A 13162-nucleotide genomic window follows, 5' to 3' on the forward strand; every position below is an offset into this window, starting at 1 on the left:
AAAATAATCATTGCCTGTTTGTCAGGATTTAAAAAATTTAGGCAAGCAGACATGAAGGTGTCTAGTTTCTCAATCACCTATTCAGAATATCTGACACAAACTTCCATTGCACTGTGCTTAAAGTGTATTTCCACATTTGCAGCCAAATTGGGATAACACCTATTTTATATTTGTTACATGTTCCTATTTACATAACATAAGCTCAAACAAAAAATAAAAAAATGCTTCTTGCAGTTTAAACTGCTTTTAGGTGGGTTAGGGTTTTAAGGGTTAACATTTCTTCTTGCTTCTATTTCTTTGAAAAATTAGGGTGGGCTGTGATGGGGTGAGGGGTCTGTGGTGGCTTGTCTATTGTATGATAATAAAGCTTATCAGATAAACACAAGCCTCAAATTTCAGTCCCAAGTCCTTCTATAAGAACATGTGAAAGGGCTAAGTAAATAATTCTGGAATTAGCCATCTTTCCTGATTTAACAAAACATCTAAAAGGTAAGAATTTTTGTTTTAAGTTATTTTTTAGCAGGCTGTGTGAATAGCATAATGAATATATTGAGAGGTTTTCTCAAATTTGACTACAAAAGTGGAAATGCACTTTAAGCTTGACTCATTTAAGCATCCTCAGAGAACAATATGAAATAATGTAATTTTTCTAGCTTGCCTACTCAAAAACATGGGCTACTGGTATCCTAGATGTGTGGCCAATTTATGTTTGCCTTTTTTTCTTGTGGATATCATCGGCTGAAATCAGTTAGAATTTGTTAGGAATGCACTTGGCTTATCTATTGCTTATTTTTCCTGTAATATATCACAATTGAAACACATAATACTTATTGGAAACTTTGGGGTTTTGGGTGGATACCACTGGCTTGAACCATGCATTGGCTTCTTACATCTCTTAAGGGTTTTCGTGCTTCCATTGAGAATTTCTATTTGCTTTATTGTAGTCATTACAAAGCTGTTTGAAGGACCATGAACCTCCTGCTGGATCCTCCATTACATAAACCAATTGATAAATGAGTAATGCAATAGTTAGATTGTGACCTGTGTGCAATGAACATGGCAGGGGAATAGTTATAGATGCTACAATAGTGAGATCTAACTTGAGACATTCATGAGAGATATGAGAATCTGATTAAATAATCCACCCACCAGAATAATTTTAACGTACCTGGTTTGGAGGACTTATACTTAACTGAATTAAATCCATATCACTAATTTTAAAATGTCTTCAACCATTGTGCTATGTATGTATGCTATTTCTACCCCTACTGAGTTTAAAATGCAGATATAGATTTTGTTATTTTAAACTTAGGGAATAACTTAATAAAGGGTGTAAACTCAACAAGTCTGTGCTGATGCCATAAGACCCATCAGATTTAGAAGACATTTAGAAAAGCAGGCCTTTAAAGAAAATGATCATGAAATGAGTACATTTTTTACCCTTAAGTAAATTATCCCAAAAGACAAAGCAGATGGAATCAAACTTTGGCATAACTCTGACTACATCTGTTTGTTCAAGACTGACTTCGGCAACGTTTTAGTGGTTGAAAGCTAAGGATTACTAACACTGTTCTTCTTTTTTTGTGCAAGAGCCTCACACTTAATTCACTAATACATGCAGTTTTTTTCTGTGTTCATACTTAATATGAAACTTAAAATTGTATAATAACAAAAATCCATGTTTCATGCAGTATAGGTTACCTTCATACAATGGGTATGCATCATGAACTATATCACTAGCAAACCCCTTTTCGATCCAAGAAGCCAATGTTTCATGAAACACGGTCACAAATTATTATTTTGGGCCATTTCCAGTATTTGACTTTTTATTTGTTGCTAAGGTTTTTTGAAACAAATATGCAGACAAACAAAGGAACATTTAATGGAAATAAAATACATTGGCCAGCAAATCACTTTTACTTGTAGTTTCCAATTTGAATAGCAGAGCGTTCATATACACATCGGAATGTGGCTGGCTGGATTTCCCAGTACTGGACAGGATTGCTGAAGAGGCTGATGCCTGAATAAGAAGCCTTTTTTGTGTTGTATCCAGTGGGGCAGAAATCATTTGTTGAGACAGCAGCAATTTTGTTGTTATGGAGGTACACAACCTAAAATAAATCCCAGAGCAATATATGTTAGCATAGATGTTCTGTAAGTCAAATTAAAGCCCAACTCCAGGTGGTTATTTTTACTTTTTTTGTGAACCTTTAACCCTTTTACTGCAGAAGCTTTCTGTAAGCTCTGCTGTGCGCTGCCGGAATATACATCAGGAGCTGCACTTCCAACTCACTGCATCAGAATGGTGTCTATGAAAGACACCAGTTCCAGTGTTTTGCCTCTGCCTGTTCTCTCTGCTGTGCCATTCAGAAAGCACAGTACTGATATTGCGTCTGTGCTACATGAAATATACAGATGTACCTTGCTGCACTCCTTACCAGTTTGTAGTTAGAACCTGTGTGATCCAGGTGGGTGCTTGAAATGACCACGGATGTCACCGTGAAGTAACATCAAATTCAAGAATGTCACCAGCACACCAATGTAACGTGAAACCTGTCCATTTAATGACACAAAATTGTCGTCTAAAAGCAAGCTCTTTCGGGGGCCCCGCAGGGTCCCCTTCATCAGGCTCAGAATGACTGAGCCTGATGAAGGGGACACTGCATGGCCCCGAAAGTGCTTGCATTTGGATGACAATTTTGTGCTACATGAAAGGCACAGGAGAAAGGAAGGTGGGGTGGAGACACAACACCGGAACTGGTGTCATAGAAATAGATACAGCTCCAATGCAGCAGTGAACTAGAAGTGCAGCTCCTGCTGTATATTCCAGCCGCCCTCAACTGAGTTTACAGAGAGCTCATAAAGTAAAAAAACAAACAAACATACAAATAAAAAACATTAAATGTTCACAAAAAAGCAAAAATAAATACCTTGAATTATGCTTTAAGTACACATGACAATACATAGACTATGAAAAGTGACAACAAAACATCATTATAAATGTATCCTAATACAAAACTATTTTCTTAGTTTTGAATACAGCGTAGAAGGATTAGAACCTCTGACAGGTTTTATTTGCTATCTTTGTCCTCATTGGGATGTTTTACCCTCTCTGTTTTACTGATGACCATTGTTATTGAGACAGAAAGTGATGGGAAAGCCAACACTTTGTACAAATGTTACCAGAAAAATGAGAGGATACATTTTTCAATAGGTACATCTGTTCTGGTGATAACTGTCCAAATTTGTAGTGTTTTCCTCTTTCTCCAATGGGGCATAGACTGCAAAAATAAATAAATAAAAGTAACACGTTTTTACCATTCCCTGCTCTATTGAAAACAAAAAAAATGCACAATGCTACATTTTCACAAACATTATTCATCTCCATGACTAATATAGTGAGCAGCAGGGATTCTTATTCGCTAGAAAGCCTCTAACCAGTCATAGATGCAATCTTCTTGGTTTGGTCCCTGTTGTGCACTTTGTAGTGATTGGGATGAACTAATGAATGTTCTCTTAAGTCACTTTACCAGTTCACTTGCCATCAATGCAAACCAGCACTTACCCTGCTCAGAACTTATCAAATGAAATTTCTTAAATGTGCAAAGGTTTTGTCCAATATTAAATACATAAACCTACCACACACTACTACAAACAAACATTTGATATTCAGTGAGCATACAAATACACAAAGACATTTTATGGTCATATTGCTTTATAAATAATTCTAAGCAATAGTGTCTGTCCTGAAATACTATCAACAAATATGTTTAAAAACAAACTCCAGCTTCATCAGTTTACTTTTAAATGCTTGATAGATGCCTTCTTGGTAACAGTGCAGCAGCTCTATTTTTGCTAGGGTAGGTAAGATTTTATGGACCTTTTTGTCAACCTCAGTAAGCTGCAAGCTTTATCTTGTACTTTACACAGTAAAACAGCAATTTCTGCTGAATCAGCTTGAGAAAGTCAGTAAAACTGAATTCAGTTTGGTAATCTGGTAGGGTGAACCAACATAAGCAAGAGATGTAGGGTGCCCTGCTGACTCTTCCCATTGGTGCCGAGAGGGAGGGATATGAAGCAGACATGATCACTGAGCAGAAAAGTGCTAAATCTTCAAATAGGAACAAGTTGTGTAAAATTGTGTTTTTGCAGTATGACTGCATTGGATACTAAAAATTGGATACTAGAAAAACAGTGGGCAACATTGCATCGGTTGGCTGAAATTAATTTGTTTTTAAAATAAGAAATTACAAATGAAAAATCTTACTATACCTGGATGTATTTGTGTTCATTGAGTCCAGCAGGCACCTGTGTCAGACTGTTGTGATCTAAATGTAGTTCCCGTAAATGGGGTACATTAGGAATGGACCCATTTTCAACTGTAATGATATTGTTGTAGCTCAACCCCAATCTGCAACCATAATGATATACATTTCATAATTTGTAAATAAATATAAACAAGAGCAGACATTTCTGAAATGAAGATATTCATACAAAATGCATCTCTTTTAATTCTTTTCATATTTTCTATTGTTGTACAGGACATGTGCCGACATGCCTAGATGGGGAACAAAGACCGCTCTTTCCCTTTATTTTCCATGATTTTAAGGATGTGCTAAATGAAATCCCAAACACTCCATCCAATGAATGTTCTTCTCCTGCACAAACCTCACATAGCAAATGTTACATCTTCCCAGCTGTTTCAGTGATTGGCTTTTGGGAAGTGGGATTTTTCTTTTTGGGAAACTATTTCATACACTGCACACAGTTTTATTCTGTCAAAGCAGTGCAGAAGGTGGATGGTTAGTATAATGTACACAGAGATGGAGAGCATTGCAGAAATGTAAGGGGGTTATTCACACAGCTGCCGTAGGCAGCTGAATGAATAAGCGACCCGTAGTGAAGTGAGCCGAATGCTGTTCAGCTATTCACTTCAGGCTTGTACGGCTGATTTCAGCAGTGCACCGACTAAAATCAGTTGTACATCGGCTTGCTGCGGCTGGCTACGGGTCGGCCAAACATGCTCAGTATGTTCGGCCGACCCGAAGTACAGAAGGAGTTTGACTCAGCCGATCCAACATCTGGATCGGCTGAGCCGAACCTCCGGCAGGCTACTCGCTGCTGTTCGGCCTATTCTCATAGATGCCGAACAGCAGTGAGTGAATAGCCGAATGCCGCTGAGCGGCATTTGACTCGGCTATTCTGCTCGGTACCTTCTGTGGTACCGAGCAGAATAGAAAAGCAGTTAAAAAAAGTAACAAAAAATAGAAACCGATTGGGCGGAGCTAGCAGTGACAGCTAGCTCCGCCCAACTGTTTTCTATTGGCCGGGACCAGCTGTCATTACAATGAGAGCTTGATGGAGCCAGCGGTGGTATCAAAGCCGGCTTTGCTGAGTTCTCATGGTACTGAAAGATCAGCGTCCTCTGGTAAACAGGGACGCTGAACTGTCAGTACCATGAGAGCTCAGCAAAGTCGGCTTTCATATCACCGCCGGCTCTACTAAGCTTTCATCATAATGACAGATCAGCGTCCTCAGGTTACCAGGTAGCCAGGGACGCTGTACTGTCATTACACACTGAGAACTCGGCCGGCGGGTTCTCAGTGTAATCACAGATCAGCATCCCTGGTTTCCTAGGATGCTGATCTGTCTCTGCAAGAGGCCCGGAGCCAGCAGTGAGATGACGGCTGGCTCCGCACCGGCTGTCAGTAGCAGGCTGTCGGACGGCCAGCTTCGGCTTTCACCTCAGCTCAATAGAGCCGAAGCATATGCCTTCGGCTCAACTGAGCCACTCGGTCAACTTCGGGAGCTGTACAGGCTATAGTGAATAGCCCGTACAGCAGCCCTTCAGTTCTACCGAACCGAAGGGGTTCTGGGGCCAAAGCTAGCTGAAGGATCAGCCGAAGCTACGGCTAGATCCTTCGGCAGCTTTGTGAATAGACTAGGGCTGTTAATGATTAACATTTCTATGTTCGATTAATCAAAAACATTTTTAATAGATTAATTTTGATTAATTAAATAATTGAGTGCACTTTTTTTTTTAACCAATTGATAGCTAGTTAATAGCAGGACCAGACACTTGTTAGATGCAAAAATCGTGCACCCCTTTTAAAAATGGGGTCAAGACTCCTCCCCCATTCCCTTCGTTAGCGAACAGAGCCACTTGGGGAAGGGGGGAGGAGTCCGGTGACGTCGATGTCCGTGACATCACAGGATCTCCGACGGAACTCCCGGAAGACCTGGAAGCCGGCGGAGAGGTGAGTACCGATCAAAAGAATTTTGATCGATCAAAAAAATTAACGATTAATCGAGGAATTAATCGTTAATTTCCACAGCCCTAGAATAGACCCCTAAATATTCAGCGGCCCTCTGGTAACAAATGTTATAAGTACCATATTATAAACACAAACTCAAGCACCACGTGTTGTAAGTTGACCGTATACAGTAAAATTTAAGCAGGCACCACATATTACAATCTGATTGTACAATCTACTTTAGATTTACCAACAACAATGTAGTGTGTGTGCCTATCCGATTGGATGTAAATTGAATAACTTGCTTAGATGTTGTACAATCATACTTTAACGTACTGTATGAGACATTTAAGTAATTATAATTAGGGTTCAAATCCAAACACTGTGGGGTTGATTTACTAACCTTATAAACACGCCACAAACAAGTATACACCTCTGTAGTGTGTTCCCTCCCAGCATGATCTATTGGTGGAATCTAGACACCTTTGTAGTGTGTACACACCCAGCAGGTGTGTTGTGCAAAGCCCTGCATGAATTGCAAGGTGATGTTGTGTAAATTAGCTCTATGTTGTGTTGCTTGCATTGATGAATGCAGGAATGTAAATGCATGAGCTAACCATTTTTGTCTAAACTGTGAAGCAGCATTATATTTGCATCATGTGCATGATTTTTCCATATATGGCATTAGTGGAAATATGCTTTTAGAGACTTGCATGCCGCTATTAGAGCGGCGTGTAGCCTATGGCGCATGCTACATGACGCGCACGTACGTAAATACATAAAAACGCGTCATAACGGCGTGAAAATGTGACACGTTGCTTGTGTTTGGTTGATAAATAACTTTTGCTGTGTAAAAATGCACACGCACCCGGTGCGTGTGTGTGTTTAGGTTAGTAAATCACCCCCAGTGTGTTACTGTTTGCAGAGGTTTCCTAAGGAAAAAACATATTATGCAAACCCTATCATTATTCCTGCTTAGTTTCTTTTCTCTGTAAGCAAGCACAATTATATGCACTGAAACAGCATACGATGTATCTAAACATTACAAGGGTCTGCCACAAGGAGGCTGAAAGATACGAGCAGAAATTTGTCATGAAGGATTAATGAGGCTGTAATTTCCAACATTTACTTCTAAAAAATGCTTGTTGTCTCAAGAGGTATGTTTGCTGTATGTTTGGGGACATAAATATAGTTTTACTGACAACTGTCTACTTCTGTCTTCTGGTCTTTACTAAATCTGGCAATACAGCAGCATTAGAATTTTGTTAAAAAAACATTTGTTGGTGGAACATTTGATTGATTTTATAATAGTTGACGTGGTCAAAATAATAACTGTGATGAGAAAAATCAATGCAGGATGACATTTTTTTCTCGAGCAAAGGAAATTCTTGGAGTGAATGTGGTTTTCATTTGAGAAACTCCATTAATTTCCGAAAATGGATGTTGAAACCAAACAAAATTTTGAATGACATTCTAAAAGTCTCTGATGGCATTACAAATTGTTCTGATGAGGCCAGCTTTGCAGTTGGCTTGTTTTGCCTGTATATTAAAGGGTTAGTTCACCTCTCACCTGCATATTTTCTTAAAAAGCCCCATTGCATTACAACATGAATGCCCACTCATGTGCAAGAGATAATGAAAAATAGGGATTTGCCTTGCACATGATTTGATGACCAAAATTAGCAGAGCTTCACCTGATTTACTAAGTCAAGGTGAACAGTTTCCACTAGCGATGAGCCAAATGTGCCCTTCTTGGTTATTTCTAAGACTAATAGACAAGGGATTGTAAAACAAAGGGTACGGGAAGCTGAACACTGCTATGGGGTACATGTAAAGATACAAAAAAATAAATAAATATATAAAATACCACTTGGCTGAGCGCAGCTGTTTTGATTATGTCTAAGGAACAACTTTAAAAATGCACAATTCCTATTAATAACCTTTAGGTCTGGTAGTGGATTTTAAGGGGTACTTCATGCAAAAAAGCAAACAAAAAGGAACATGGGCCACTCCCAAAATTAATACCAGTTCTTATCCGATCATGCAGCTTGGCTGGCCAGGAAAGGGCAGGCAGCAAGGCTACCTATGTTGATGAGGACAAGGACCTCTTCACCATATCCAGTCCCCAAGGGGATGTGGGGGTCTGAGGGCAAACTGTTCATCGGAATCTGGATGCCCAATGTGATTGAGTAAGGGGTTCTTTATAAAAAAAAGATGGTCGCTCAATGATGCAGAACCTCCTCAATCACCATGAACGATGCCCCGCTGATCCACTAAAACAATACAAACATGCTGACCCACCAATACATCTGCACCTGATGATTGCTCAACACTAATGGCACCTCCCCCAGCCTGGCAGCTGGAATTTAAACAAAGGTGTGATGTAATTGACCAAATATGTTCATGGCCATATTTAGTCAATGATGTCACCAACTTGTAGACACCCTTTTGTTTGCATTCAGCTGTTGACTGGAAAGTCTCCTGACTGAAGGTCATGAGGACGCATTAGTGGTTGTTAGGATGCCCGTGGCCCCTAGCTTTCTAGTAACCAAGAGATGCGGGAAGTAGTCACATCTACTAGCAGTAGGTATACCGCAGGTAAATGTAGCATCTCTGGACTGAGAGTTGGATCTGCGGGGAAACATCCCATTTAGTTTGCCTGTTCACCGAATTTAAGCTACAAAGTGGTCTTTAAAGTATCATTATTATTATTATTATACAAGATTTATATAGCGCCAACAGTTTGCACAGTGCTTTACAATATAAGGAAGACATTACAATCATAATACAATTCAAGACAAGATGGTAAGGAGGGCCCTGCCCGTGAGGGCTTACAATCTAAAAGGGAGGGGCAAGTGATACATGAGGAGGGATCTTTGTAGGGTTGAATTGTTTGAGAATGTGATGGTTACGTGGTTAGGTTGAGGTGGGATAGGCTTCCCTGAAGAGATGAGTCTTAAGGGATCGCCTAAAGGCAGTCAGAGTGGGAGATAGTCGGACAGGTTGAGATAAAGAGTTCCATAGGATGGGAGAGACTCTAATGAAGTCCTGGAGGCGAGCATGGGAGGAGTTGATGAGGAAGCTGGAAAACAGGAGGTCTTTGGAAGAGCGGAGGGGGCGGTCAGGGTGATACTTTGAGACAAGGTTTGAGATATAGGCGGGGCAGAGTTGTGGATGGCTTTGTAAGTCGTTAATATTTTGAATTTTATCCTTAGGCTGAGTGGAAGCTAGTGGAGGGATTGGCAGAGGGGGGTTGCAGACAATGAGCGGTTGGTTGGGTGGATGAGTCTAGCAGCTGCATTCATGATAGACTGAAGGAGGCATAGCCTGTGTAGAGGTAGGCCAATGAGGATGGAGCTGCAATAGTCAAGATGAGAGATAACAAGTGAGTGGATGAATAATTTTGCAGTTCCATTAGTGAGGAAGGGGCGTATTTTGGAGATGTTACGAGGTGAAGGTGGCAAGATTTGTATAGTGATTGAATGTGGGGAAGAAAGGTGAGGTCCGAGTCAAGAATGACACCTAGGACCTTGGCATGGGGGGAGGGTTGGATAGCTGTGTTATCAATCTCAAGGGCAAAATTGGGGGAAGGTGCACGGGCGGGAGAAAATATCATGTGCTCAGTTTTTGAAAGGTTGAGTTTTAAGAAGTGTTGTGACATCCAGACTATTATGTCAGTTAGTAGATTATTGACACACAAGGACACTGAGGGGGTGAGTTGCGGAGTAGAAAGATATATTTGAGTGTCATCGGCATAGAGATTGTATTGGAGACCATGTATGGTTTTTAACTGACCAAGTGAGGAGGTGTAGATAGAGAAGAGAAGGGGTCCAAGGACAGAGCCTTGTGGGACCCCTACAAAAAGAGGAAGAGGAGGGGAGGAGTTAGATTTGTAGGTGACACTAAATGAGCACTTAGATAGGTAGGAGGAGAACCATGAGAGAGCATAGTCTTGTAGGCCAAGCGAGTGGAGTTTTTTGAGGAGGAGCAGGTGGTCAACAATGTCAAAAGGAGCAGAAAGGTCTAATAGCAAGAGTAAGGAGTAGTGGCCATTGTTTTTCAGCTGTTAGTAAGTTATTAGTGAGTTTTAGGAGGACGGTTTCAGTGGAGTGTATGGGGTGAAAGCCGGACTGTAAGGGATCAAGATGGTTGTTATCAGCAAGGTGGCGGCTCAGGTGGCTGTAGATAAGGCGTTATAGGAGTTTGGAGGTGAATGGGAGTAAGGAGATTGGTCTGAGATTGTTGAGATCGGTAGGGTCCATTGATGGTTTTTTGGGTATTGGGGTGACCAGCGCATGCTTTAGAGGGGAGGGAAAGATGCCAGTAGAGAGTGAAAGATTGAAAATGTGAGTAAGAGAGTGTAGTATTTAACTCTGAAACCTTTTTTCAATAATGAATTCAGAATTCAACATATATATTGTTCAGCAGAATATTTCTTTAAATTTTCCCACGTTATTACAATCATCATGTTTCCAAAGAGCTGGTTCCAACTCTCTCCACTCGGCTTTCCTGAATTTCCTGTCTAGTACAAGATCACAAGGCTCCAGCAGCTGTCCAGCTACAAGCGTGGAGAAGGAAGAAAGAAGGGGGCAGGAAGGAGGAGCAGGGGGATGGGAGTGGCTTGCCTTGCTGTGCACTGTGCTTGTGGCTTAGAAGCCACAAGCACAGTGGCAACAGCTTACACAGTGGCAACAGCTTACTAGCACACACAAGGGTGGCTCCATAGGACCCAGCAAGAGAAAGGGGCCACCCTAAGGTCCCTTTCACAGGGGCGCCTATCAGTTCTGATCAGCAGCGGATCTGTGCACAGGTCCCCTGCCGATCGAAGCAGTTCGGAATGGATGCCACCGTTGTGACATCCGTGTCCATCCAGTTTTTTCCTGCATCTTTTCTCTCCAGTTACTTTCTCCATTTCCTCCAGCAATGGAGAAAAAAAACTGAGCTTACCAGACCCACGTTAGGACTATGGGGGGTCGGATGCAACTGCAATCAGCATTTAAAATATTTTTACTTTAATATCAATTTATGCTACAAAGTGGCATTTAAACTACGAAGGACTAGTTCCTGGGTGTTTGGTGCCTATAACCTCTTGCAACCTATACACATTGATGTAAAATTAACAATGAATTACTAATGATGCTTAATGAATCATGTCATTTGTATAATAATTTAAGGAATAGGAGAAATGCCTAGGAGAAAAGTACAAACTTAGAATTTACCTGTGATTATTCTACTGATTCATTGGCTTCAAGTCATCATCATTTTTAACTGTCACATATGAAAAACACATTTACTACTGAGATAACAGCAGCTGTATAATGGAGTCTAATAACTCTCAGTAAGGCAGTGCATCACATAAAATATTTTGCCATTTGTACATGCCCAAGATATGCTATATATTTCAGGTGCTTCCTTTAAAAACTCACTAAAGAACATTTTTGTATATTCTAGAATGTGTTATCTGAGAAACGATGAGGTATTTAGAGAGTGGACTGTATGTCAGTGCTTGCCTTCCAACTATTGCAGCCTCTAGGGTTTGCACATGTTTAAACACACCTATGTAATCTCTAAAATCAAGCTATATTGATGTTAAGGTTAATCTGTTTCTATTAAGAGTTCATAGTACATTCACTAGATAAATGTTAATTTAGTAGTTGCAATATTTAATTTATAAATGAATGCTATAATTCATATTTTTTTTTATTCAGCATATTCTTAAAGGACCAGTAAAGGTAAGTTTCAAGTTATGTTTAAGTTGCCTTGCATTAAATAAATATGTGCTATCTATGAAAGTGTACCTCTACTAGGAAGAAAATATTATGAAGGAAAATTGTAGGTAAGATAGACAATGTACTTGCCTCTTTCCTCTCACGGCTGGCCCTTTTTGTCAGACAAGCCTCTCTTTTTTTTACCATGGCTGCCATTTTAATAATATATTACATATTTATAGCTTTGCACCCTGTGTATTTAGTGCTCCAAACAGTTAGCTTTTTTGGTCTTTAGAGCCAACGAGAATTTCACTGTTTGCACCCATGACTCGCCAACTATCACCTATCCCTAACTCATTTTATCACTTATCATACTTCTTAAAATTAATACTTATCCCCCTTACACTAAACATTTACTCTGAACTGACTTTAATCAAAACTAAAGCTCAAAATGAACCCCAAGCTTAGCTTTTAAACTCAACCTGATGCCATGTACAGTATTTAAGCACCCTTACTTGGCTTCACTCTGAAAAGGAGACACACTAGTCAGCTTTTAATGGAGAAATCAACATTGGAATGTTTTTTTTAAAAATTCGGCAAAATATTGTACTGACTCCATGCACAGTAGTTAGGCTCTTTTAATAGGCCCTATTTTTAGAAGGAGAGACACCATGCAGCTTTTAATTAAAAAAATCTATATTAGAGTGTATTATTTTACTTGAAAAATGCCAGCAACACATTGTGCTAACTCCATGCACAGTATGTAATCATTTACAGATTTGTAAAAGGAGAGACACCAGGCATCTTTTCATCAAAAAATCCAAATTGAATTGTATGATTTCACAAGAAAAAAGCCATCAAAGTATTGTACTGACTCTATGCACAGTATATTATTACTGTTATTAGGCAGCATTTTGGAAAGGAGAGACACTGGACAGCTTTTAGTAAAAATTGAAAAAAGCAAACACAATATTGTAATGACTCCATATACAGTATGTAAGCACTTTTAGTAGGCCAACATTTGAAAAGGAGAGACACCAAACAGCTTTTATGAAAAAAAATTAACCTCTGCCTCGATTTGACCCACGTGTAATCTCTATTTGATTCTTCCCTGGAGATCTTCCTACTCCCCCAACCCCCCCCCCCCCCCACTCCCCACAGAACGCTTTTATTTATTTCTCTTTGACTTATTTTCCTCAT

At 39.9% G+C, this 13162-nt stretch overlaps 1 protein-coding gene across 1 annotated transcript in view; it reads right to left on the reverse strand.

Annotated features, from left to right (window-relative positions):
• Positions 1 to 1753: 1753 nt before the first annotated feature.
• Positions 1754 to 13162, reverse strand: part of DCN (decorin) — a 50880-nt gene continuing 39471 nt past the window's right edge. The window contains exons 7-8 of the mRNA XM_018560242.1: positions 4273 to 4411; positions 1754 to 2111 (exon numbers count right to left, since the gene is read on the reverse strand). Of these exons, the coding sequence (XP_018415744.1) occupies positions 1917 to 2111; positions 4273 to 4411 (334 nt within the window). The 3' untranslated portion in view covers positions 1754 to 1916. The remainder of the gene's footprint in view (positions 2112 to 4272; positions 4412 to 13162) is intronic.

The sequence above is a fragment of the Nanorana parkeri genome, unplaced genomic scaffold, assembly GCF_000935625.1.
Source record: "Nanorana parkeri isolate BGI_ZX_2015 unplaced genomic scaffold, ASM93562v1 scaffold442, whole genome shotgun sequence".
NCBI classification, from domain to species: Eukaryota; Metazoa; Chordata; class Amphibia; order Anura; family Dicroglossidae; genus Nanorana; species Nanorana parkeri.